At 37.3% G+C, this 24,617-nt stretch overlaps 1 protein-coding gene across 4 annotated transcripts in view; it reads right to left on the bottom strand.

Annotated features, from left to right (window-relative positions):
• The window catches only part of pals1a (protein associated with LIN7 1, MAGUK p55 family member a), a 54,182-nt gene that overhangs the window by 17,037 nt on the left and 12,528 nt on the right, over positions 1–24,617 (bottom strand). For all 4 annotated transcript variants that reach the window (XR_015512424.1, XR_015512423.1, XM_087288511.1 and 1 more), the window contains 3 exon segments: positions 18,772–18,897; positions 8,708–9,221; positions 5,049–5,257 (listed from right to left, as the gene is read on the bottom strand). Coding sequence is in view for 2 of the 4 variants with exons in the window: in XM_087288511.1 (XP_087144637.1) it covers positions 5,049–5,257; positions 8,708–9,155 (657 nt within the window). In the remaining 2 variants the exon portion in view is untranslated.

Below are 24,617 nucleotides of genomic sequence, written 5' to 3'. Positions count from 1 at the left end.
AGTGGTTGAGATTTTTACTCGCCCTGCCAAAATTTTCACTGGCCCCACCAAAAAAAAAAAAAAGTTAATAGCTATTTCTTAGCCACATATGTTAAATAATGTGTCAAAAATAACGTCTGTGAATGCAGAATTTAAATATTTTTTAAATGTTATTAAATGTATAATGAGCAAAAGTCTTATGCAAACAAAAAGAGCAGTATGGAAAATGTGCAGGTATTTTATTGCAGATCTTAATTATTTAAAATAAGGTGGCTGACTTGCCAAACTGATGGCAAACTGTGCAAGACATTGCTTCATTTTTTTCGTTGTTTTGTAGCCACGTAAATATCTGTTTTTAAGAAGTTTCTTTTAGCCTCATAATTTGATGTTGCCACCATGTTGCAGTCTCTTCGCTGTAAAGTAATATGGTGTTTACAACATCACAAAGAAGGTTGAATTTAAAAGCTTAAAAGCACAAACTGTTTCTCGACTCTGAGACTGTATTTGCACGCAATTGACAAATAGTTGCATTAATTAAAAATAAAACTTTAGTGACAAGGCAGCACTGGCGCAATAAAATAAATAAATAAAATAATCGTTCATTAATCGTAATCGAGTTAAAGTGATTTTGATTTTAGGCCAAATCGCCCAGCACTTAATGGCCTGGGGCCAGCGTCAGAGATGCTCGGGACAGTAGACAGGATTGTTACTGGCCCGAGCATCTCTGATGCTGGACCCAGGCCATTGGGCAGTAGTGCTGGGCGATTTGGCCTAAAATCAAAATCACTTTAACTCTGTTACGATTAATGAACGATTATTTTATTTATTTCATTTGCCTTTATAGTTCACTGACAAGTTTGGCACAGTAAATATGCTCTCATATTACAAGTAAGAGATTTTCAAATGAAGGATGCATCACTTGATTTTAAAATAATTAAAGGAAACAAATACTATCTATAATCTTTAATTATTTATTAAAACTGGAAATTAAAACACACACTGCCTGAAACCAACAATCTTTTTTTTTTAAAGAAAATAATTGAAAAAAATTGACCTGAAAAAATTAGATGGATTATAGATTCTGAATGCCGATTTTGATTACTTTTCAATGATCGCTCAGTCCCATGCTTAAGCCTGTGTGGATTGGCCGTTATTCAGAAGCCATGCAATGAATCTAACAACGTAGCAAAGCAGTAAAGCGTTTTTATTAATAACACAAAGGATAACTGTTTAAAAAATCTATTCATCAAGGAATAAAAGAATAATATTTTTATCTAGGAATAAGAAATTAAAAATTTCCCCTTATAAAACAAATGCGTATTAGATGTCAAATCAGCACATTTATTGATTTTAGAAGGATCAGTTAACACACAAAATGGGAGCACTGGGTTATATGCACAGCTAGTGTTTCTTCTCATATTGAGCGCAGAAGCGCCATTTAAAATACTGGAGTAAAATAAATGTTAATATTTTTAAAGACATGGCGCGGGAAAATGTAATTTAATTAAATTGATATGTTGATGTTTTTTAAAAAAAATGATATATAAAAAAACATAAAATTCTAAAGCTAGGAAAAGCTCAAAGTAATTCACAGAAATGAGGAAAAAAGGAAGAGAAATGCATATGCCTGCTCACAGATCCTCCCATCAATGGCATCAGAAACGTGTTTACAAGTGAAGAAAACGGATGGATTAAACAGCAGGAGCAAACAGGAATGTGTCTGCCTTGTCTACTTTTGATCCGATTTACCAAACAAATCTAACCACTAGGATATAAACAGACTTAGGTGTGGTGCCTTCAGCCAATCAGCCGCTAACCCTTAGCTATTAATCACATGATAATGACATAACTTTATGAAATGTCAATGTGCATGTTTTTTCCCAGATTACGGACAGGTTAATGATATTTAACAGACGGGTAAACAGGAGCCTGAGAGTGGCATAATCACTCTATTTTTAGTAAAAAGGCTTGGGTGGGGTGTGTTAACTAATCACTTAATGTTCCATCAACTTTCCTAACCACTTGTTGATACCAACAACAACAAACATGCACCTACATGCAGAAATGTAGTAGCTTAATGTGTGTAAAGGCATATAATCATATAATTACAAAAATATTTGACATTACATTTGCAGTGTTTTTCCACGCAAAAAAAAAAAAAAATAATAAAAATTCCAGGTTGATTAATCTGTTGCTAATTGACAGATGCTTCTCTGTTTGCCAGTCTGCTAATTGTCCTTTTGTTGTTGAGAATGCTCTGAATCCTCTTGTCCTAATTGTGCTTTGACGTTAATCATTTCCAAGCTATAAATTTCCTGTGTTACAGATTCAGTTAAGTATCAACTAAAGAATAGTTAAGGACAAACACATTTGGCAAAGTGTCATTTCACCTCTCTCTCTCTTTGTGAAAGTGTTTCTAAAATTAGTAACCAAGTGTAAGCATCAAACATCAAATCAGGTACATTATAGCTACAGAGAGATCCTGTCTCGCAGCTCTTCGCGCATGCTTCAAATTGATTTAAAAATATCCATTGTTACTTTGCTTGTCACACATCAAATATTTTGCATTTGGATTTGGTCAAATTGCTTTATTGTTGAATTATTATTGACTTGCTAAACAAAACAAAAATATCCATAAAAATACAGTTAAAATTGTGAAAAATTATTTTAAAAATCTAAATAACCATTTTCCATTTTTTAAATGTTCCTGTACATTAATGATCTACTAAATGCATTACTTTTAAATTAGATAATTATAATCTTCTAAAAATTCCCTAAAACACCTGAAAGGTAGTGTACATGAGATTGGGCAATATGGCCACTATAATCATTTTCACAAATTTCATTCATTCATTTTCGGCTTAGTCCCTTTATTAATCTGGGGTCGCCAGACTGGAATGAAACGCCAACTTATTCAGAATGTGTTTTACACAGCGGATGCCCTTTCAGCCGCAACCCATCACTGGGAAACACCCATACACCCTCATTCACACACATACACTACGGACAATTTAGCTTACCCAATTCACCTACAGCACATGTCTTTGGACTTGTGGGGGAAACTGGAGCACCCGGAGGAAACCCACGGCAACACGGAAAGAACATGCAAACTCCACACAGAAATACAAACTGACCAAGCCGAGGCTCGAATCAGAGACCTTCTTGCTGTGAGGCGAGATCGCTACCCACTGCGCCACCGTGCTGCCTTTCACAAATTTATTAAAACAATTTTGTTTTTAAATTAAGTAATAAGTCAACTTTAACGGAGAAAGTAATGCTTCTCAAGTGTTTGTTACATCTGAAGAAAAAGCTTAAACGTCTTAATTTATAATAAAACTTCACAAAATAAACTTTCTTTGTTAGGGCCCTATAAAATCCACTTTTGCCTAAATTCTGTTTTGCCCTTTTTTATTGTTTGATTTATTTAATTCACACAAATCCACAATCAAATATTCTGTGCAATTAAATCAATAAAACACATCACTTTTTCAAAATGTATAATAATTCATTTTCAACAAACTTGCGTTTATTTCAGATTAAGATGATGCACAACAGAAAAACATATTACCTTGGTTGTATGGCCTTGTTTTAAAATAATAATATCATCTAACTTAAAATTACATGCTAGTATGGGCAAGTAATACACTTACCTACCACTTTATTAGGTACAATGGGGAAGAAAGGTAATTTAAGTGATTTATAACATGGCATGGTTGTTGGTGCCAGATGGGCTGGTCTGAGTATTTCAGAAACAGCTGATTTACTGGGATTTTCAAGCACAACCATCTCTAGGGTTTACAGAGAATGGACTGAAAAAGAGAAAATATCCAGTGAGCAGCAGTTATGTGGGTGCAAATGCCTTGTTGATGCCAGAGGTCAGGGGAGAATGGCTAGACAGGTTCCAACTGATAGAAAGGCTACAGTAACTCAAAAAAACTATTCGTTACAACTGAGGTATGCAGACGAGCATTTCTAAACGCACAACACGTCTAACCTTGAGGCAGATGGGCTACAACAGCAGAAGACCACACCGGGTGCCATTCCTGTCAGCTAAGAACAGAAAACTGAGGCTACAACGTGCACAGCCTCACCAAAATTGGACAATAGAAGATTGGAAAAACGTTGCCAGGTCTGAGGAGTCTCAATTTTTGCTGTGACATTCAGATGATAGGGTCAGAATCTGGGTCAACGAAATGAAACCATGTATCCATCTTCCCTTGTATGAATGGTTCAGGCTGGTAGTGGTGGTGTAATGGTGTGGGGGATATTTTCTTGACATACTTTGGGCCTATTAGTCCCAATTGAGCATTGTGTCAACGCAACAGCCTACCTGAGTATTGTTGCTGACCATGTCCATCCCTTAATGACCCCAGTGTACCCATCTTCTGATGGCTACTTCCAGCAGGATAATACGCCATGTCATAAAGCGCAAATCATCTCAGCCTGGTTTCTTGAACATGAAAATGAGTTCACTGTACTCAAATGGCCTACAAAGTCACCAGATCTCAATCCAATAGAGCACTTTTGTGAGGTGGTGGAACAAGAGATTTGCATCATGGATGTGCAGCCGACAAATCTGCAGCAACTGTGTGATGCTATCATGTCAATATAGACCAAAATCTCTGAGGAATATTTCCAGTATCTTGTTGAATCTATGCCACAAATGATTAAGGCAGTTCTGAAGGCAAAAGGGGGTCCAACCCTGTACTGGTAAGGTGAATCTAATAACGTGGTCGGTGAGTGTATATTTCTGTCATAAGCTCTTTAGGTTAAACCAAATCAAATAATCCACAAACAGTTTTTTAAACAGCTTCACCAGATCAAAGATGGCTATTTGCATGTTTGCTCTTTGCACATAATTTAGTATTATGTAAAAATACTTTTGTTTTTTTTTTATTTTAAATAAACCTTCACCTTTCAAGTCTGGTTTCTTTTAAAAAGGTGATGCCATATGTATCAGAGCATTTGTTTATCTCTGTGCTTAACATTTACATTTCCCGCTCATACTAAATGTTTTAAACTGCAAGACCCTTCTCAATCCATGTAAGTAAATAAAAAGTGTCACTCACCTCTTGAGCCAGGGTCTGTGCGTGATCCGTCAGGGGGTAGGGGGGGCTGGGCCGGTTCATATAGTGGGCCACAGAGTTGTGAATGCTGAAGGCTTTCTGGAAGTCAGGCTTCTGGACCAGCTGTAGAACCAGCTCCACGTCCTCTTGACTTTGAGAGTCATTCAAACTATGCTGCACCTGCTTAAGGGACATCAACAGGTCCTCCAGCTCTGAAAGTACAAACACAGACCATAAGATCAGTGACAGGTATGCTTGGAGGAAAAAAACAAAACCAAAACTGGCTGTAAAAATAGAAGAAACTGTGACTTCACCGAGGAACAACGGTACATACCTCTGAATCATTCACCCTGAAAACCGATGACACGGCCTCTCACAAAGGCTCCCGCATTGAGGCTTTTTGTTGTTCGTCACCCACAACGCACATTTGAGTAAATCACAGATGTAATTCGCCTATTCTAAGCACTGTCCTTGAGGAACCCAGCTTCGGCTATGCTATAATTCTCCTTTATAGCGTCTAACTTTGCAATGAGAGAATGGCGAGACATAATAGGAGTGAGATATGTGGGTGTGTTTTCATTGTGTGGTGTGTAATGTCTTAGTGGGTGGCTAATAGAGGTATTAGTGGGCAAATCAAATATTTTAAGTGTTGCCTTTGTCCTTGACAGGATATATATTATGCTCACTTTAGTGCTAGAAAAAACTTAGCGCTGTCTAAAAAATATGCAAAGAGAAGAACTTGAAACGAAAGCAAAAAGAAAAAGTGAAGAAAACGGAGTACAGCAATAGTGGTCTGGGTCAGAATGTTTCATAAAAGGCTTTTTAATTAACCTCCCCCTCGGAGGGTCCTCTTCTCCCTCCCTGAGGAATTCCACTCACACACATCCCTCAGCCATGACTTTCTGCAGCAACTGCAAGTGCCCCACAGTAACTCAAGTTTGTTCTTCCTTGCCATGCATGCTGGACTTCCCCTAATGGAGATCTATTCAAACCCAAGAATTCACCGAAGGAGCCGAGCGCATGTGTGTGTGTGAGCGTATGTGTGTCTGTCTGATCTAATGGACTAAACTCCAGTGAGAGGCTTCATGCTGAGAGCAATAGCAGCGTGAAGAAAACAAAGAATGCTGAAAAACAGATTTGAGATACTTTACTAAAATGAATATTAGAATAGTTGGGCATATAAATGGACTTTTGTCCTCATTTATCTTCAAGTCCAGTGGCTCTTTTACTCTTGAATGCTCTTAGTCATCAGTAACACAGCTCTTTGCCTCCTGTGAGAATGACTTCGCTCATGCATGCTGATTTTAGCAGTCAAGTGCCCTTCAGTTCCTCTGAATTGAATTCAAAAAGGCTTTTTTATTTTTTATAGATGTTCCTTGGTAGTAGAGGTCTGCAAATAAATTTCCGAATAAATCGCGGGAGCGGTCGGTAACGGGTTTAATTTGGGACGGGAGCGGGCTGTCTAGCAATATCGCGGATATTGCTATGCAAATGAGAGAGAGAGAGAGAGAGAGAGAGAGAGCGAGAGAGCGAGCGAGCGAGCGAGCTTTGCCTGTGTGTGTGCTTGGTGCTTGTGTGTGTGTATGTTAGTGCGCGCGCACGCAAATGAGAGAGAGAGAGAGAGAGAGAGAGAGCTTATTTCCAGATAGCAAAATACACTCGGGCCAGTTCCGGCTAGATTCTCGCCTGCCAGAGACTTACCACTCAGCCCGGCTCCGGCTGCCGGACTCCGGATGCTTGTGGACTCACTGCCCGATTCCGGCCCGAATCAATCGGGCCAGATGCGGCGGCCGTAAGTCGGCCCGAGAGTAATGTGCGCTGCGGCCCGGAGCTGGCGCGACTCAGTATTTATATACCTTTATATAAAACCTTTTGGTATTACATTGGTACTTGATACATGGTATTACAAGCCTTTGAGTTGATATAACAGCAAACGCCTGTGTGTGTGCTTGGTGCTTGTGTGTGTGTTTATACAGACAGGTTGGCTGTCTGGACTGTATAGCTGGGGGATTTTCGGTTTTATTCTCCCCCGCTCTTTAGCAGGATCGGGCGCGGCGGCCAGAAAACGGGGCAAGTCGGGCAGCGGGACAATAAATTCTTAATATAAGCGGGAGCGGTCGGGTTCGGGCTAAAACCTGGCGGGTGCGGGCGGGAGCGGGATTCAAAATTTAGTCCCGCGCAGATCTCTACTTGGTAGTTCAAATGTCATTGGATATGGTGGAGACTAATAGGACTATTATTATTACATTATTATTATTATTATTATTATTATTATACAGTATAATATTGCAATAATAAGCTAGATAAAAGAAAAATGGTCCCATTTGTTAACCTTACGTGGTTTAGTTAACCTTAATTAAAAAAATACTTCACCCACAACTGAAAACTGTCATCAATAACTCACACTTCACATGTTTTGAAACTGTTTGAGTTTCTTTTTTTTCCCTGTTGAACACAAAAGTTTAAATGCTGGTAACCATTGCATCATATTTTTTTCTACTATGGAAGTCAATGATTACCAGTTTCTTACATTCAACACAATATTTTCATTTGTGTTCAACAGAAAAAAAAAATAAGCTCAAAGTTTTAGAAACACCTGAGGGCGAGTCAATTTTATTTTTGGGCAAACTATCACTTTAAAGATGCTCAAAAAGAATAGATTTTATTTGAGTTATAATTAATATTCAAAAGGTCATAATTAATCAAAAGTTGTAGCTGTTATTTTTAATAGATTTGAGCTAAAATTAACTAAAACATTTTTATTAACTAATAGAACCAGAGACAGTGATTTAACACTTTAAGCAATTCCAAATTGGTTTAAATAAATGTGCTTTTATAATGCTTATTTATATTTTTAGCCATTACATTTATTTTATATGTATTAATTTATCTATTTTCAGTTTTAGGTCAAGATTGCTAATTTAAACTGAATACTGACATTTAATTAACATAGTTTTTTTAATAATAAAATAAAATCACTTATATTAATCCATTTATCAGTGAAATAGAGCTGACAGGATAAATGACAAATTAAAATGGGGACTGAAAGCAGTATTATAATTATAACTAATGGCTACATTGCCGGTGAAGAACAGGATATGCCATATATAGAATAAATTAATATATTTAGGCCTAGTTTTATATTATTTATTTATCTTTTTTAGTAGTAAACAAATATATTTCAAGCAAATTGTAAATGAAAATATAACCTAATGTTTATTTCAAGAGGCTAATTAAATAATATGTTATTTAATCTCTGTTCAATTGCTGTGTTCAGATGTTCGGCTAATAATAAATAAAAGTAAATAAAACAGAAATAAAAATGCTTTATAACTTGTCCCACTGTTATTTAAAATATGCGATGCATAACTCAACACCAGAGCTGTATATAGTGCAATTGTTGTATGCTGAGTTTTTGGGTGGCAATACTGCATACCACACTTTGGAACCAACTAAATTTACCACAAGATAAATGTCCAAAATGCAACAGCCATAACTTACACCGCCCACAACAGACTCAATGTGCAGGCTTGATGCAGTAAACGCAAGGACATGCCTCTGACACCTGCAAACAATACAGCTGCTTGCTCTGCACATGTCAGGGGCGGGTTTATAGTGGCAATCTTTGCAAACAGTGCTTGTTAGCAGTTTATGACACCCACCTAGTAAAGCTGGTGGTGCGATGAGGCTCTGAAGACCACCTGCGGAGCCACCAGGACCTTCCATTTGCTCAAAGGTGGGGTTATCGATGCCCACTTTTGGGTTCTGGGAGAGTTTCTTGAGGCGCATGGACGAGTTGAGGTCAAGCTCCTGCCGGCTGCGGCCCTCCTCCTCTCGTCTTCTGCGGTCCTCCTGCTGCTGGCGGATCTTTTCCAGCTGAGCGCTGCGTCTGACGGGCAGGGTGCGGGCACCCAGCTCACTTGGGCAGTCCACCGCCATCTCCCTGTGCCTCTGCACCCCCTCTTCCACGATGTCAGTACCTCCCCCGCCATCTGACTCGGTCACATATCCGTTCATGTGGGAGGTGGTCATCATGGCTGCGCGCATGTGTGGTGGTGTGTGGTGCAAGTGTGTGTGAGGTATGAGGGTTAGGAGGGGTGCTTTCTGCATGGTGTGAGGGCTGAGGCCATGACAGCAGGGCTGAGGTCAGCAGCGGCTCCAGACACTGAGCCACACCTGGAGGAGAAAGAAAGTGTGCTTAGAGGAGTGTTTAACACCGGAGAGCATTGTAGATAGTAACAATCAATAACTATTTTCATTCACAACCTGTAGCTATTATTATACCACCTGTGTAACCCTGCTCTTAATTGCAACAATTTCTTTCAGCAATCTTTATGCTACACACATACATTTTAATGGGAGGAGGGTTAGGAAGAGATGTGTTATTAGGAGACCATAATTATGATTTTCTCTAGGCATAAGATGAAACAGAAATAAACATTTACTGCACAAACTTCCACTGCACTCCTCAGATTTGGGCTAAAAAACACCCAACACACTTCAAACCCTCTCCACACACAGAACATCATGCTATAAATTACTTTTACTGAACTGCTTAGCAACTGCATTACAATACCCTGCTAATTACACACAATTAGCATCAAATTATCAACATGGCATCAAGTCCCGTCCTGCAAGCACTACTCATTACTTTCATAAAACGTAGAAATTATGCTTTTTTCTTTTTTTTTTCTTAGTATTTGAGACACTTTAACTTAATCCATCTTATCCATCTTAATCCAATCTTATTTTGCAATGCACAAGCTCTTTTGTGTGAATAGGGACCATTCACAAAGAGCAGACTTCTCCCATGTTTTTCTTCCTAAATGCATTTGACAGACATATAAACCACTCTGTTCGAGTCTTTTGTCTTTTGCAGCTTCTGATTACAGTAGTAAGTTAGATTACAACTGTTTTATTTGGTGTTAACAGGGCAGAGAAGGTTTTTTTACCAATTCCTAAACGCTGCATTTAATGTTTTTAGATGCAAAGACGTGTTCTGTGTGAACGACCCTTTAGACTTTCAACCAGAGTAGACTAGCAGAAACAAATGGCAATAAATAATGGTCTAATGGTCTCTGATAATACGAACACGTTTTAATGAAAAATAATATAAGAAAATACCAGTCTTCAATATCAGAGTAACAATTTGCTCTGTTTTGTATGGCTAAAAATAATTAGTGAATGAGACTAAAAATCTCTACACATTTAAAAGGTAGTTCACCCAAAACTGAAAACTCAGTCATCATTTACTCACACTTCACTTTTCTCAAACCTGTTTGAGTTTCTGCTGAGCACAAAATAAGCTATTTTGAAAAATGTTGTGAACCTAAACATTGACGTTGAAATTGCAATGTTTGTATCTGCAATGGTCCCATCCCAGGATTTGATTATTTAGTAAGATTTAACGATAATGATATTATTCATTAATATTTTTTTTTTTATTATTTTACAACGATGACCATGATATTTTACATTTGAATGTTCAATTTCTGTACATACTGTTAGACTACTTGGAAAAGCATGAAACACTGTTTGTTTTTTTTTATTTATTTATGCTAGTAAATTATTATAATTTATGCAGATGCACCGCATAGAAAAAGACTTTATCATCCCAGTCGTCCAACAGAAAATGAAAACTCAAAGGTATGAAACCACTTTCTGGTGAGTAAATTTTAGTTTTTGGGTGAAATATCCCTTTAGGTTACAATGGGCATGCCTGCTTTTATGTCAAAAATAAGGTGAACAGGACAGAAAAGGTTTGGCAGAAAGTAGAGGATGAGTTTGAGAAAAAAATCCAGACCAAAATTAAAAATGTCCTATGACCAAAACAACTCATGTCATCATGACAATGAGGAATCGGGAGTACTATATTTTAAGGAACTTGTTTTAAAGATGTGACACCATAAAGGTGAAGTATACACTAATCTTGACCTTACCAACTCAAACAAAGCAACAGCACTGCATAGTTTTACTCGTGAACCCTCACTCAGCACATCTGATTAATTACAATGCTGTTTATGGCACACAGTCCTGTATGAGCAAACAGCTATTTAAAGAGCTCTGTCAAAAACTGCACAATATGAAAACAAAACAAACACGCCAAAGATCTTGAGAGATAAACAACCACGCAGTCCTTTTCACCAGAGCAGCGGCCTCGTGTTTGTGAGCGCTGTGTCAGCTGTCTGAGACAGGACAGATCACCGTGTTATCTAACCCTTTATCATCCCTTTTTCTGACAGCTGACACTTTCTGAAAACCCCATCTCGCTTTCTCACCCCCCAACAAGACCTTGCAGATGCGAGCGGCCCTGACCCCTTGACCCCTCAAGCCTTTTCTTCCATCTTGGATGGTAACAAACAGCCCTGAGTCACGGCTCTGGCGCTCAGTGAGTCAGATGATGAGGCCAGCGTATGAGAGAAGAAGCTCTTGTAATGAGAGCATTCATGGAGGAAGGATTTAGGACTGAAGTGGTTGCTGTTGACTTGAGATGCCAGTGGGCTACTACTGAATTATGCATGAGACAGTGATACAACACAAAGTAGGTGCCCCCTTCCAGGAAAACCCAGCCCATAGGATGAAAACAAGACATGTGACCACAGAGTGAGGATAATGGATAACCTTTTGTCCGTCTATCTACCCCTCCTCCAATCCACTTTCCTCATTCCTCACTTCTCTAACTTCTACTGTGAGCACACACTGTGAACATGCAAAGTGTCATAAATAACATAAATTTGACCTTTTTACTGTAAGAGTGTGAAAACTAGAAACTGAAGTGATCATGTGTACACTGTTGCAAGTGTGATCAATAATCAATGATTTTCACAGATTTTTCATGACTTTCTGTTTGTTTGATGCCACATTAGCACTTAATGGCTATATAAATGGCAAGAATGAATGAATAAATAAATAGGGGTGGCGGTCGTCTCACAGGAAGAAGGTCTCTAGTTCGAGTCCCGGCTGGACCTATTGGCAATTCTGTGTGGAGTTTGCATGTTCTTCCGGTGTTCGCAGGAGTTTCCTCCAGGTGCTTTAGTTTCCCCCACAGTCCAAAGACATGTAGGTGAATTGAATAAGCTAAATTGGCTGTAGTATGAGTGTGTGTGTGGAAATGTGAGAGTGTATAAGTGTTTCCCAGTGCTGGGCAGCAGCTGGAAGGGCATCTGCTGTATAAAACATATGACTGATAAGTTGGCGGTTCATTCTGCTGTGGTGACCACAAATGAACAAAGGGACTAAGCCAAAAGAAAATGAATGAATAAATAAATTAATTAATTAATTAATTTAGTCAGGCTCATTTAATGATGTATCTGATATTAAAAGACTACAGTCCCAAGGTACTAATGGTTATTTTGGTGATTATATTTAGCTAATACATTTATTTTTTTATTACTACATTAGACTTTTAATCCAGATGTCAGCCATACATTATTAATAAAAGTAGAATAATTCAACTCAGAGTAGGCCCTTATTCTTTTATACATTTAAATAAGTACAGCTCAGAATAAGTCTCTATTTTATTGCAGAATTATTTCTGTTATGCTGAATGTATTTATTTATTTATTTAACCAAGGATGTCTTATTGAAATATGATATCTCTTCTACCAAGGAGTCCTGGTCAAGACGAGCAACATTGGACAGAGTTATAAAAAATACATATCACAACCAGGTGCACTGTTCTAAATTGACAGTCTTTATAATATCTTTAATATAGCGATAGATGGTACAGTAGCATATCTTGAAGCTCATTCCATACATATGGAGCATACTTAGAGAATACAAATCAACCTAACTCTGTAAAAAATGGCATCCTAATTAAGAGTGAATCTGCTGATCTGGTATTATAAGTATTTGAGCAGTACTCCAGCAAACTAGATATATACTGTGGTAATTTACTAACTAAACCTTAAAAAATAAAAACTAAGATATGTTGCTTTCTCTTTGACAGTAATGAGGTCTATTCTGTCACTTTTTATAAATTACATTTATGTGTGTGTGCACTTGAACTCAATGACAACATAATTTCACAGACATTTTACATTTGCATTGTTTACAAAAACAGCCTGAAACATTAAACTAAACAACAGCATTTGATAAACACTTTTCTAAACTTTATTTGTTAACATCTTTAGAAAGTGTAATAATAATAATATTAATAATAATAATAATAATAATAAACTAACTTAGTAGTTTTGTCCTGTTTTCAATCCAAATACCTAAAAAAATCTTGAATCACGATGCATACTAGACAGATTTTCTGAAAAAACAAACAAAAAATTCTCAAAATTAAGTGATTGCTTGCTTAAAACAAGCTAAATTATTCACCAATGGGGTAAGGAAAACAATCTTGATGAACTATAATCTTAAACAGTTTAAGCATCAATTAATTTTCTCATGCCATTTTTCTTGTCTAATCTTGATTTAAGATTTTTTTTAGATATTTGGACTGGAAGCGAGACAAAATGCCTAAGTAAGAAAAGCTTTTTTTTTTTTTTTCAGTGTAGCTATACATGACAACAGATAGAAAAATGAAAGATCCAAAAAAAGGAGAGTGAATTAAAACGTGTCTTTAGTCTTGCAATGCAAAGAAACTAGACCACCGCTGCTTTACTTCTGTTATTAACCCTTTCACTGCTGAGTTTAAAAGATTCTATCTGGCTTAGGGAGTGAGTTTTGTTAGGCGATCATTATTTTAGGACGTTCACAGTTAATGTTTCCGTGGTGACGCGTCATGTTTGTCACGTGACACACCAGCCACAATAGCGCGGTTTGACAGATGTATTCCTTTTATTATGCTTTTCTGTTTTTATACGAAATATTCACACGTTGCTTATCCTATCAACTACCTGAAATTCCAATTCACATAAACGTGTGAGTTTTTTTTTGTTATTTAAAAGACATATAAATGATTTTGATCTATAATGTAAGATGGGCATCGCCATGTTTACTTTTGTCCGGTAGTATCCTCATTCATAAAAGTAGAACACGCAGCATTCAGCACGGAATTTCATCAGTTACTCCCAAAATGCATGCAAGCACTTGCTGGCCAGCTGGGTAAATAGATTAAACTTTATTATTACTCTCATTAGGTGTAACTGATATGAATAATACACACCAGCAAATTATTTTTGAATGGATTGTTAGACTTCCATAGACTGTCTTGTGTGTTTTACAAACTCTAAATGTGTTGTTTCACTAGTACTTGTGTGTATTTGCATGGTTAAAACCACTGCATAGTTGTGATATTTTCTGGCTCAGTACCATCCAATGCACCAAGGCTCAGTTTGAATTTTTCATGTCACGCTGCTTTTGATTATTTAGTGAGAAATGCTCCCAAACCTTGGATGACTTGGGGTCTGTTCTTCGTAAGTGGATTACTCAGTTAGCTGGATTTGGTTATTGTTGAAATGACATGATTCAGGATTGTTTCGTTTTTTAAAACTCATCTGAGAGCTGTTGTCATAGCAACAGTTCTGGTAGCTCAAACCTGCTAGGGAGCAGGCTCATTTAATATAAACAGGAATATATAGGTATTTTCAAGCATAATACTGAAAGTATGCACAGAATTCAGATTTTTTTTTTTTTTACAGTAGTAATTATATACACTTAATTATATACACTTAAGTTATATACACTTAGTAGTTTCATATAACAAAAAATAGTAAATATATATTTTTAACTAATAAAAAATATATAATATTAAAACTTATGCAATTGCACTCCGAAATAAAAGTACTAGGAGCCTAGGGCTGTAACGATACAGGATATGAAATCGAAATCGCGACACTCAGATCTACGATCCTGTGTCGCGGTGTGATAAGGGAGAATCGCGACACACCCCGTGACTACCTTTCCAATAACGTCACGCGTGCCTGCAAAAGTTGAACTAATTAACACTTTTTTGAGTTCGACATTACGAGCACTGCTCCGTTTACGCCCTCGCAATATTTAGCCGGGAGAGCTCGCACGGAGCTCTTAGTAAGGGACCGTCTGAATGTGTCAGGAATATCAAAAACAAAACCAACTTAACCCCACTTGACAACCGACAACACCAGAAACATTGCCAATGCTGTCAAAGCGGCTGGATTTTCACCGCATATATGATGATTTGCTCACACTGTTAATGTGGCTGCGCAGAGAGGGATGGGCGTTCACCAGATGTCCCGACTCCACTGCAGAGTAAGGAAAGTAGTCACGTTTTTTCACTGCAATGTTGACATGATGGTGTTTCTAAAGAGTTTTCAACTCCCTTAAATCAAACGAGTTTGGCATTCTTGAGAGAAATAAGTTGTTTATTTGTTTAATGTTTACTTGATTTGTGGTTTGCAGCACAGGCATTAAGCCTCAGTGTGAAACAGTAGCCAAAAGATAGGTAACAGCGCAAACTTTTCTGTAACCGTGCTGTGCGCTTTCTGTTTGAACCTTTGGGAGTGCTGACTGACAGGTGCGCGATGCGTGAGGTCAGAAAACACGACGAAGCTTTCAGTTAAGATGAACACAGTTTCTATAGTTATACTTTATTTAGAGATAAAGGTATATGGCTCTGCATATAATCACTCTATCTTGCTGGAGTTTATAGCCGTTTCGCTTTACTTCAGGACGCATTAATGCCGCTCTGAAGGTCTAATCGCTGTTTTAAGTTATCCAGAGCTGTATGAAAGTACAAATCTTGAATATCACAATAGTATTAAATATTACAATTGTAACACAGACAGCAACACTTTTGCACAATCGATATCTAGCTGATTCAGTCGTTTCATAAGAGGACCGCGCCTCTTCTTTTTTCCTTGTCAACATGAAGGCAATGAGGTGCGCCTTGTTTTCGGCCCCTTGTTTAACTGCAAGGCATACTTAATTTGCAGGACGATAACGTATAACCCGTGCCTACAGACACATTTGCCAAAGAAACAAAATGGAAGAAGAATATTGCTGTTTGATACAGACCTGTTGATGCTTAACCAGCGCTTATGTTGACCTGGATCTGCGTAATAAACGCAACAAATAGGCTTTACTTTTTATTTTATAGCTTATAAAGCATGTATGCACATTAATGCAATATCATATTTAAACAACAAAACTGTTTACAAAAAGTCTACATATACGCGCATTGTTGTTGTCTTTTCATCACGCAGCGCGCGCACTTGAACCGCGAGCGAGAGAGAGGAAACCATACATCAGGACATATTCTTTAAAATAATGATTTCTATTAAAAATGTAAAAGGTTTTGTGATTATAATAATAACAGCGGGGCATTAAATAAATGCATATTTTCCGTGGAGCAAGCAATTTGAGAAAGTCTGCGATTTTTATTTGACGGAAGAAAAAAACATATGATTGGGAAAAAAGCCTATGCCGGTTATTAAAAAGAATCAGTCAGTATTTTCGTTTTGTAATATAAATAATTTATTTAAGTGAAAATAATTTAGGGCAGTCCTATTTATTTTATTCATTTTATTTAGATTATTCTGCTCTACTGTGCTAAACACTGCAGGTGCGTGAAGATGCTCTGTTGTTCTGTTCCGCTATTAATATGCTAACATATAAAAATAAATCAGTATTTTAAAATGCAATATTTAATGTGTCAGACACAAAATAGGCACGTCAATTTGTTTAATATAGAATTATTAGTGATGACCAGTTAACCGTTAATAATCAATTAATGAGCAGCGTTTGTCGGTTAGTAAAATTAACGAAATGAGCATCCCTCGTAGCTATTTAATTTACTTTTTCTATGTAAGAGAACTTGATTGAAAAAGAATTTTCAACATGCTTGAACCATCTACACAATGGAGTTTAGTTCTGTTTGGTTTTTTAACAGTATTTTGTTACAAAGAAAACAAAAGTGATATAGCTTTGGCTATTTATTTATTTTATATATGGCTGTTTATATTGTTAATAATTTGCATAGTTAATATTGTTCTTTGATGTTTAGTTTATAGGTTTTTTTTTTTAGTTTAAGATTTTTCAAATGTTATTTAAAAAAAAAATTGTTTTAAAAATCTTTTTTTTTTCCCACCCCACACGAAAAAGAAAAAAAAATTGTGATACGAACCAAATCGTGGGTCAAAAATCGTGATACGAACCGAATCGCGGGTTTGGTGTATCGTTACAGCCCTAACAAAGACTGTCAAAAATGTATTGATAAAAAGGTTTTAGATACAAACATGTACAATCGCTTTAGTACAATTTGTGTATGATAATAGACATGCACAATATGTGACTTTTTTTAAAAAGGAATAATACATTTATGCAGTCATGAACATGTTTTGACAGCTAATATGATGGTGATTTAATGTATCACAAGAGTTGCAGACACCTTTAGCAATATCAAAAACTTTTGTGATGCTAAATTAATTTAAACATCCAGTTATTCTTTACACCAATCAAGAAACCGGCTACTACTGCTATGACACATATGTTTCATCTACATTCATTCTTCCATAGTGAGGCGCCACACTAAAATTCATCCCGCCACGGCTACATTACAGCTTCTTATTAATTCAAAACATTCATTCATTGTTGTTTTTGTTGTTTTAAATAGCAGGTTATAATCGCACCAAAACAAATTAAAAGGTACGTGAATTATAACAGCACAAACTTTTATGTTACCGTAGTAGGGCTGTGCGCTATTTCTTTAACACTTTAAGGTGACGTGCTGACGGCCTGACTGACTTACTTACTTACAGGTGCACGATGCGTGAGGCCAGCAAACAGGACGTAGCTTTCAGTTAAGATAAACGCAGTTTCCATAATTATACTTAATTTATAGATAAAGGTCTGCGATTCTGCATACAAAGACTTTAACGTTATCTTGCTGGTGTTTATTGCCGTTTCACTTTACTCCAGGACGCATTAATACCGATCTTTTTTTGCTTCGTCCTGTCTATGGGGTGACGAATTATGTTGGAATCAGTGCGCAACAGAGGCAGATGCTTTCAACTAAAGTTGTTTTATTAATCAAACGTATCCGCATCGCATGACATGACAAATCGAATCTGAAATTCATTGCCAAAGGTTTTACTAATCGATTTTAACTGCTTTAATCGATTTGATGACCTGTAGCAGCCCTGCTCTGCATGTTTGCCCTTTTTTGAACATGACTAAAACAACACTTCATAATTCCTCTTGTCTATTCTAAAGAACATAGCAGGCCATCTAGCTTTGACAAACCTAATAAATGATAACACAGTGCTAAAATCTGTCTCAACTCTCCCTTGAAGTTCTAAGAAAAAAAAAAGCTATTCTTATTTCAAGAGCAATTTAAAAACCGCAAAAAAGTCCTGTCTGCCCAATTGCATCATCTTAGCTCCCATCTTGTTGGAGTCAGGAAGTAGAGCAGTGCTTATCACAAAAGTTGTTACGGCACAAGTGATTGCCTAGATGAAACCACTGGAGCTTCTTGGAAACTCTTTTATTCTCTCTGCCTTCCAGTCTGACCTCAGCGGAGCCTTCTCTCTGATACAGAACCTCTCTTATCTCTAACACCATCCGTCAGTAAGTCTAACTTCACTCCTCACTAATGCACTGCTCCCCTCACTTCTGCCATGCCATCCCTCCGTTTCCCCTCCTCCAGTAGGAGATTACTGTGCCGCACGACTGCCTAAAGCGCTGCTATGACAACAGCTTTGTCTGTGGGCGGGAGGTCCCAAGGCCTGAGATGCAAAGGAGGAAAACACAAAGGCACAAACACACACACAGAGGGGTGAAGCTACATGGGGGTCCTCACCCGTGTTTGCCAGTCAGCCCAGAATAAGAACTCCAGAGTGTAGCAGGGTGTCCTCTGTCGTCAGTGCTGGCTTGTCTGCTTCCTCTCGTCCTCTGAATGCTAAAGGTCTGTCACTCCTTGGCCTTACTGAAATAAACACACAGAAATTATGAGTACAGATGAAGGCATGAACTCAGCACACCTGAGCATTAAGATCCGTGATCAGATCACAAGCCGATGGCACTAAATGCAGGTCACCACATTGCATTAGTAAAGTAAATACTAATCTGTCCTAATTTGTCTCTGACAGGACTAAAGGACAGCAAACACACACACACACACACACACACACACACACACACACACACACACACATTTACAAAAGCTAAAAAGTTAGAATTTTTTTGTTTATGTCTTCAGAAGACTTCTCTTATGATCAGCAAGGTGCTTCAAATACATAATTTTCAATTAAAAATGGAAAGCCTTTTTGATTTGGTCATACATTCACACAGCAATGGAATTTTGAAAACAAGTTTCAAAGGGAAGATTTGAAAACAATACAATTATTGTAAATTCATTCATTCATTCATTAATTTTCCTGTCGGCTTAGTCCCTTTATTAATCTGGGGTCGCCACAGCGGAATGAACCGCCAACTTATCCAGCAAGTTTTTACTCAGCGGATGCCCTTCCAGCCGCAACCCATCTCTGGGAAACATCCACACACACATTCATACATTACAGACAATTTAGCCTACCCAATTCACCTGTATCTTTGGACTGTGGGGGAAACCCACGCAAAGACAGGGAGAACATGCAAACTCCACACAGAAACGCAAACTGAGCCAAGGTTCGAACAGCACTACCTACTGCGCCACTGCCTCGCCATTATTGTAAATTTAACTTGTATATTTATCATTGCAACTTGGTCATGAGTAGCGTTGTCACGATACCATTCATTCATGTTACCATACTATACCAGCTAAAGTATCGTGATACCAAGTAGCATTGCGATACTGTAATTCATAACTCAAATCTATGAAATAATAAAAATTGTCAAATACTATTTTAAAATGTTATAATAGGCCTACTTGAATTTAATTCATAATTCCCTTATTATTGAAAAAATTATTATTTGCACGTCACTTCACCTAAAATGTATTCATTCCTTTTTTATTTTAACTGACCAGCAAAAAACACATTAAAATAAAGACTCAAATGATACCAAACGAAATTCATTACACAAAAAAGTTTCCTGTTGCTATATTGCATTTTTCATCTATTTTTATGTTTTTTATCTAATCAGGTAAGAAAGTTTATTCAAAATTTCACCCAGTGAGCCGCTCTCAGATTGTTGTGGTTGTTGTAGCAACTAAACCACATTGACAGGAACAGAAGTGAACTGACTCAGATGAAGTGAAGTGTTAGAAAATGTGCAATAGGCTCCCATAAAAGGTGTGAGCATTTTAGTACTTTTCCACATGCAACATTATGTACTGTATTGTTGATAGAACGTTTATAACAATACTATTGTTTACAAACTAGTGGCATCGCCAGTATTTTAGAGCTATAGTATCACGATACTACAATAGTACCTTTAAAACCATGCAACCCTAGTCATGAGTATGTGAGATACAGGTTCAGTCCTTAGATTTGGTATTTAACTGCCAAAACAACAGAACAAAATGTATTTCTGAGATGACAGCTGAAATTTCAGCATCACTACTCCAACTTATTTTTTACATTTGGAATTAGATGAATATATTGGTACAGCTTAACATTGTGACATTGTCTACAGCAATATTGTGTTGTTACACAGATGCCAGTTTCAATATTTAGCCAATATTTTATTATCCTATTCACGTAAGAACTGGTAACAGACCAATCATGTATGTGTAAAACATGGTACAAATTGTAATGGCAATGAGTATCATTCAAAAATGTGAAGAGACTGTGGGAGGTGGAGGTGCTGTTGCGAGTGTTTACCTCATTCAGAGAGTTTTTGCAGTTATATTGAGTGTGTCACGGCCAAAAAGTAAGTTTTCACATCTTTGTTAGAGTATAAACAAGATTTGTGTGTTGAGGTGCTATATTATGTATAAAGGATACTTTTTTTTTTTGCTATTTATTGCCGCATTCCATATTTGTTAAGATTTGTGGTGTCTAGATATTATAAGATGTTATATCTAGATTATGTTCTAAATATATTCCGCTCATTTACACATAATTATATGCACAATCATCTGAAAATTTGGCTCAAATAACGTGCTAACAGGACACTTCTATGTACTATACTTAAACCTGCTGTTTACAGTAGCGCTAATGTGCTGTCATGGCAATGCTGGTATAGTGATACCTCTGGACTCATTCACTGACAATAAAATGTGGTTGTTTTATTTAATTTTTGTATTTATTGAATTTTATATTGAGTTTGTTTGTTTTTAATTAGTAAATTGTAAGTTATCAGTAAGTTATTGAGTTAAATATAAAAAGCCCCACCAAATTACTTCATATTTATTCATTTATTCATTCATTATATTAATCAGGGGTCGCCACAACGGAATGAACTGCTAACCCAATCAGCATATGTTTTATGCAGTGGATGCCCTTTCAATTGCAACCCAGCACTGAGAAACACCCATACACTCCAAACTTGCTTATTGTATTCACCTATAGCACGTGTCTTTGGACTGTGGGGGAAACTGGAGGACCCAGAGGAAACCCATGTGAACACCGGGAGGACATGCAAACTCCATACAGAAACGCCAACTGACAAAGCGAGGGCTCGAATCAGCGATCTTCTTGCTGTGAGGCTTCAGTGCTAACCACTGAGTCACCATGCCGCCCACTTTATATTTAATGAAGCGACATTATTATATAAGTGCATCCTGAATTTTCGGTTTTGTTACTCAATTTTCATTTTGACCCATCCCAACTTTTTCATTTTGGTCCATTCCTACAATTTAGTTAAATGATAAACCTAATCTCCTTACATTCCACTGGAAGCTTGTGTTGTGTTTATGTTGTTTTTTGTGGCTTTTGTTTTTCTGGTGAGCTGGGTCATCTTCATTGCGAAACACAGCATTTATGACAGTTTTTCATCAAAGTGTTGGTCAGTTTGTCTGCTTGACGATCCTAGTTTGCACTGCAGCAATAAAATTGAAGTAAGAAACGTGGAATTGAAGTAAGTGTTTAGTTAAAACAGATATTGCCAAAGTTATCCTTTGGGAACATAATTTGAAGTTGGAAGAAGGAAATAAACTTACATTATATCACAATTTATATAAAACACAATAGTTTTACAATAGTTTTGTATTATGAAATGTGACGTGACGGTATCGTAGCATAGGGACTGTGGTGATTCCATCCCCTAGTTTTGACTACAATTTGTACTCATAGGTTTTCCAACTTTTGAATAAAACTGCATCACAGTTCGAACAAATGACATCAAAACTGTTCTCAACATCGATAGTAAGAACAGTTTCTTGAGAACCAAAGCAGGATATTTTAAAGATCATGTGTCACTGAAAACTGGAAGAACTGGCTGCCAATGCATGCATCTTTCTTTATAGCCCCTACATGCCTTCATTGTAATTCACACAGCCGTCTCTGAGGTCATCGTAGTGCAGTGACGGAGCAACAATCCCATAATACGCAAGGCAGGAATGCAAAACAGCCTGGGAACGACATTCCTCGGCAGACAAGACCAACATAAGGGCTCTATTGTGAGTGCGAGTACACGGCTACGCTTTCTCATGCAACCTCAATACCTGATTACTTGTGTAAACCAAAGTCAAGGTTACATTAAGACATACAAGAACGAGTGAGGAAAAAAAACAGGACCCAAGTAAACACTTATTTAATTTAGGACCTCTAAGCTTTTGTTGTTGGTTTGGATGCAGCTGTGCAGATATTGACATATTGAAAATCCAATTAATCTTTCCTATAAAAAGGTAAGAGGATCGCAGCCTTACACCTACACAGATGTAGCCTGAGCATAGCCAACATCCACGTGAGCTAAACACACTCCCTACATTATTTAGCTACTCATGCTGATGTCAGTATTAACTTAAGGTGTTTTTCCACCCTTTTGGCCACAGATGAGAACCATCTTAAGGCCGCCCACAGCATTGGAGCCGAGACAATAAACAATACTTAGCAAAAACAAACAATACCCCTATTTCCGATGCCAAAAACCCTGTGCATTTACATAACAGCCATCTATCTTTTATGAGAGTGGCTCAGATGGACAACGGTGTTATAGTGCTTTCCAGTGTACAACGTTAACACTTCACAAGGGATAAATAAATATGCAACTTTGCAAGCAAACTTACAAAGTTATGGGAAAGGTGGCCACAGTATTTGTTTAATGCAACATTGTTTTGAACAGCATTGCAAGAATGACAGCCTGACATTTGGTATTTCTTGTAATCCGAGTCTGACATCAGTGATGCAAGAAAAACAGCTCAGATCATATGATATAGATACAAATATGTACCACAGCAAAGCCCCTTGACATGTGGAAGTTGCCCAACAACCTTTTCCTCTAAAGAATTGGATAATCTAGTTAGGTAGCAGGCGAAAAAATGATTAAAGAGCCCCTATTATGCATTAAAAAGGGTCATATTTTCGTTTGGGGGGTCTCTAAAAACATTCTGATACGCATGAAAGTTCAAAAAACAGTTTCATTGTCTTCTAATATGCATTTATTTTTACCCAATTACTAGGGCTGTCAAAATTAATTGTTTCTTCTGTGCACCGCTATGCAGACACAGACAATTCGGTTTCGGTTCAGTAATAATCATGACCAGTTATTATGTACTGACGTCATATGGGCTTTGTCGTTGTAGCTTACTATGGCGTGGGAAGCGAGTGCGAGTATTTACATCCCTCCAACTACTTAAAAATGAAGAAACTGAGCACAATTTACTGCGTGTGCATTTGCTGGACAGTCTTTCACTGACACTTACAGCAGAAGCCCCTGTTTCACTGCGATTGAGAAAATGAAAGTAAACTCCATTTCTTTCTATTACAGTGGCAGATTTGACCGACTGGTGTGACTTTTCTTCTCCTCTCGGCTGTTACAGCAATACTTCTGGATACAGACATGAGCACGTTTCTGCAGAGTGAGTTTTCTCTACCACGTCTATCATGCATCAGTTGTGATCGCCGCTGCCATTTATCAGTGTCACTCATTAGTAAACAGCACCAGAGCATTAGAGCCAATCGCAGCCCTTTCTGTTGAGCATGTGACAAATCAGGGTAAAGAACTTGCTAGACAAAGTATTATTGTATTATGTATTATTGTATACCAGCACAACAAAAACCGCTTTAGAAGACAATCACCTACTGCACCTTTAAAGCAATGCAGTTTAACACCAGCATATTGCTCTATTCTTAACCATAAGTAAAAACAGTGACACACTAATAATCCACACAGGCAATCGCAGCCCTTTCTGTTGAGCACGTGACAAATCAGGGTCGAGAACTTGCTAGACAAGGCTCAGAAAGTCAGTAGGATATTTACATTTGTTTATTTGCTATAAATGCTCATGGTGTTCTGTGCATGAAAGTTTTTAAATGTACAGTTTATTTATCTGACTGTATTAAAAGATAAAAATGTATTACAAATAGAATATAACTATAAATGTATTTATAGATTTTAATAGAATTGCTAAAATATAAAATTGTGTAAGAAAAGCATCGACAATGCACCGTGATGCACCAAGATTTCAAATTGAACCGTATCAATGGCATGATAATCGTAACCGAACTGAACCATGAGACCAGTGTAGGTTCACACCTCTCCTAATTATCCCAACAACTCCCATATGATTCGTTCAGCGATTCATTTGTTCCCAAACCCCTC

This window comes from Danio rerio, chromosome 17 (assembly GCF_052040795.2).
Source record: "Danio rerio strain M-AB ecotype USA chromosome 17, GRCz13ab, whole genome shotgun sequence".
In the NCBI taxonomy this organism is placed as follows: Eukaryota; Metazoa; Chordata; class Actinopteri; order Cypriniformes; family Danionidae; genus Danio; species Danio rerio.
Note: the sequence above shows the minus strand (reverse complement) of the source record. Positions and strands in the feature narration are given on the sequence as shown.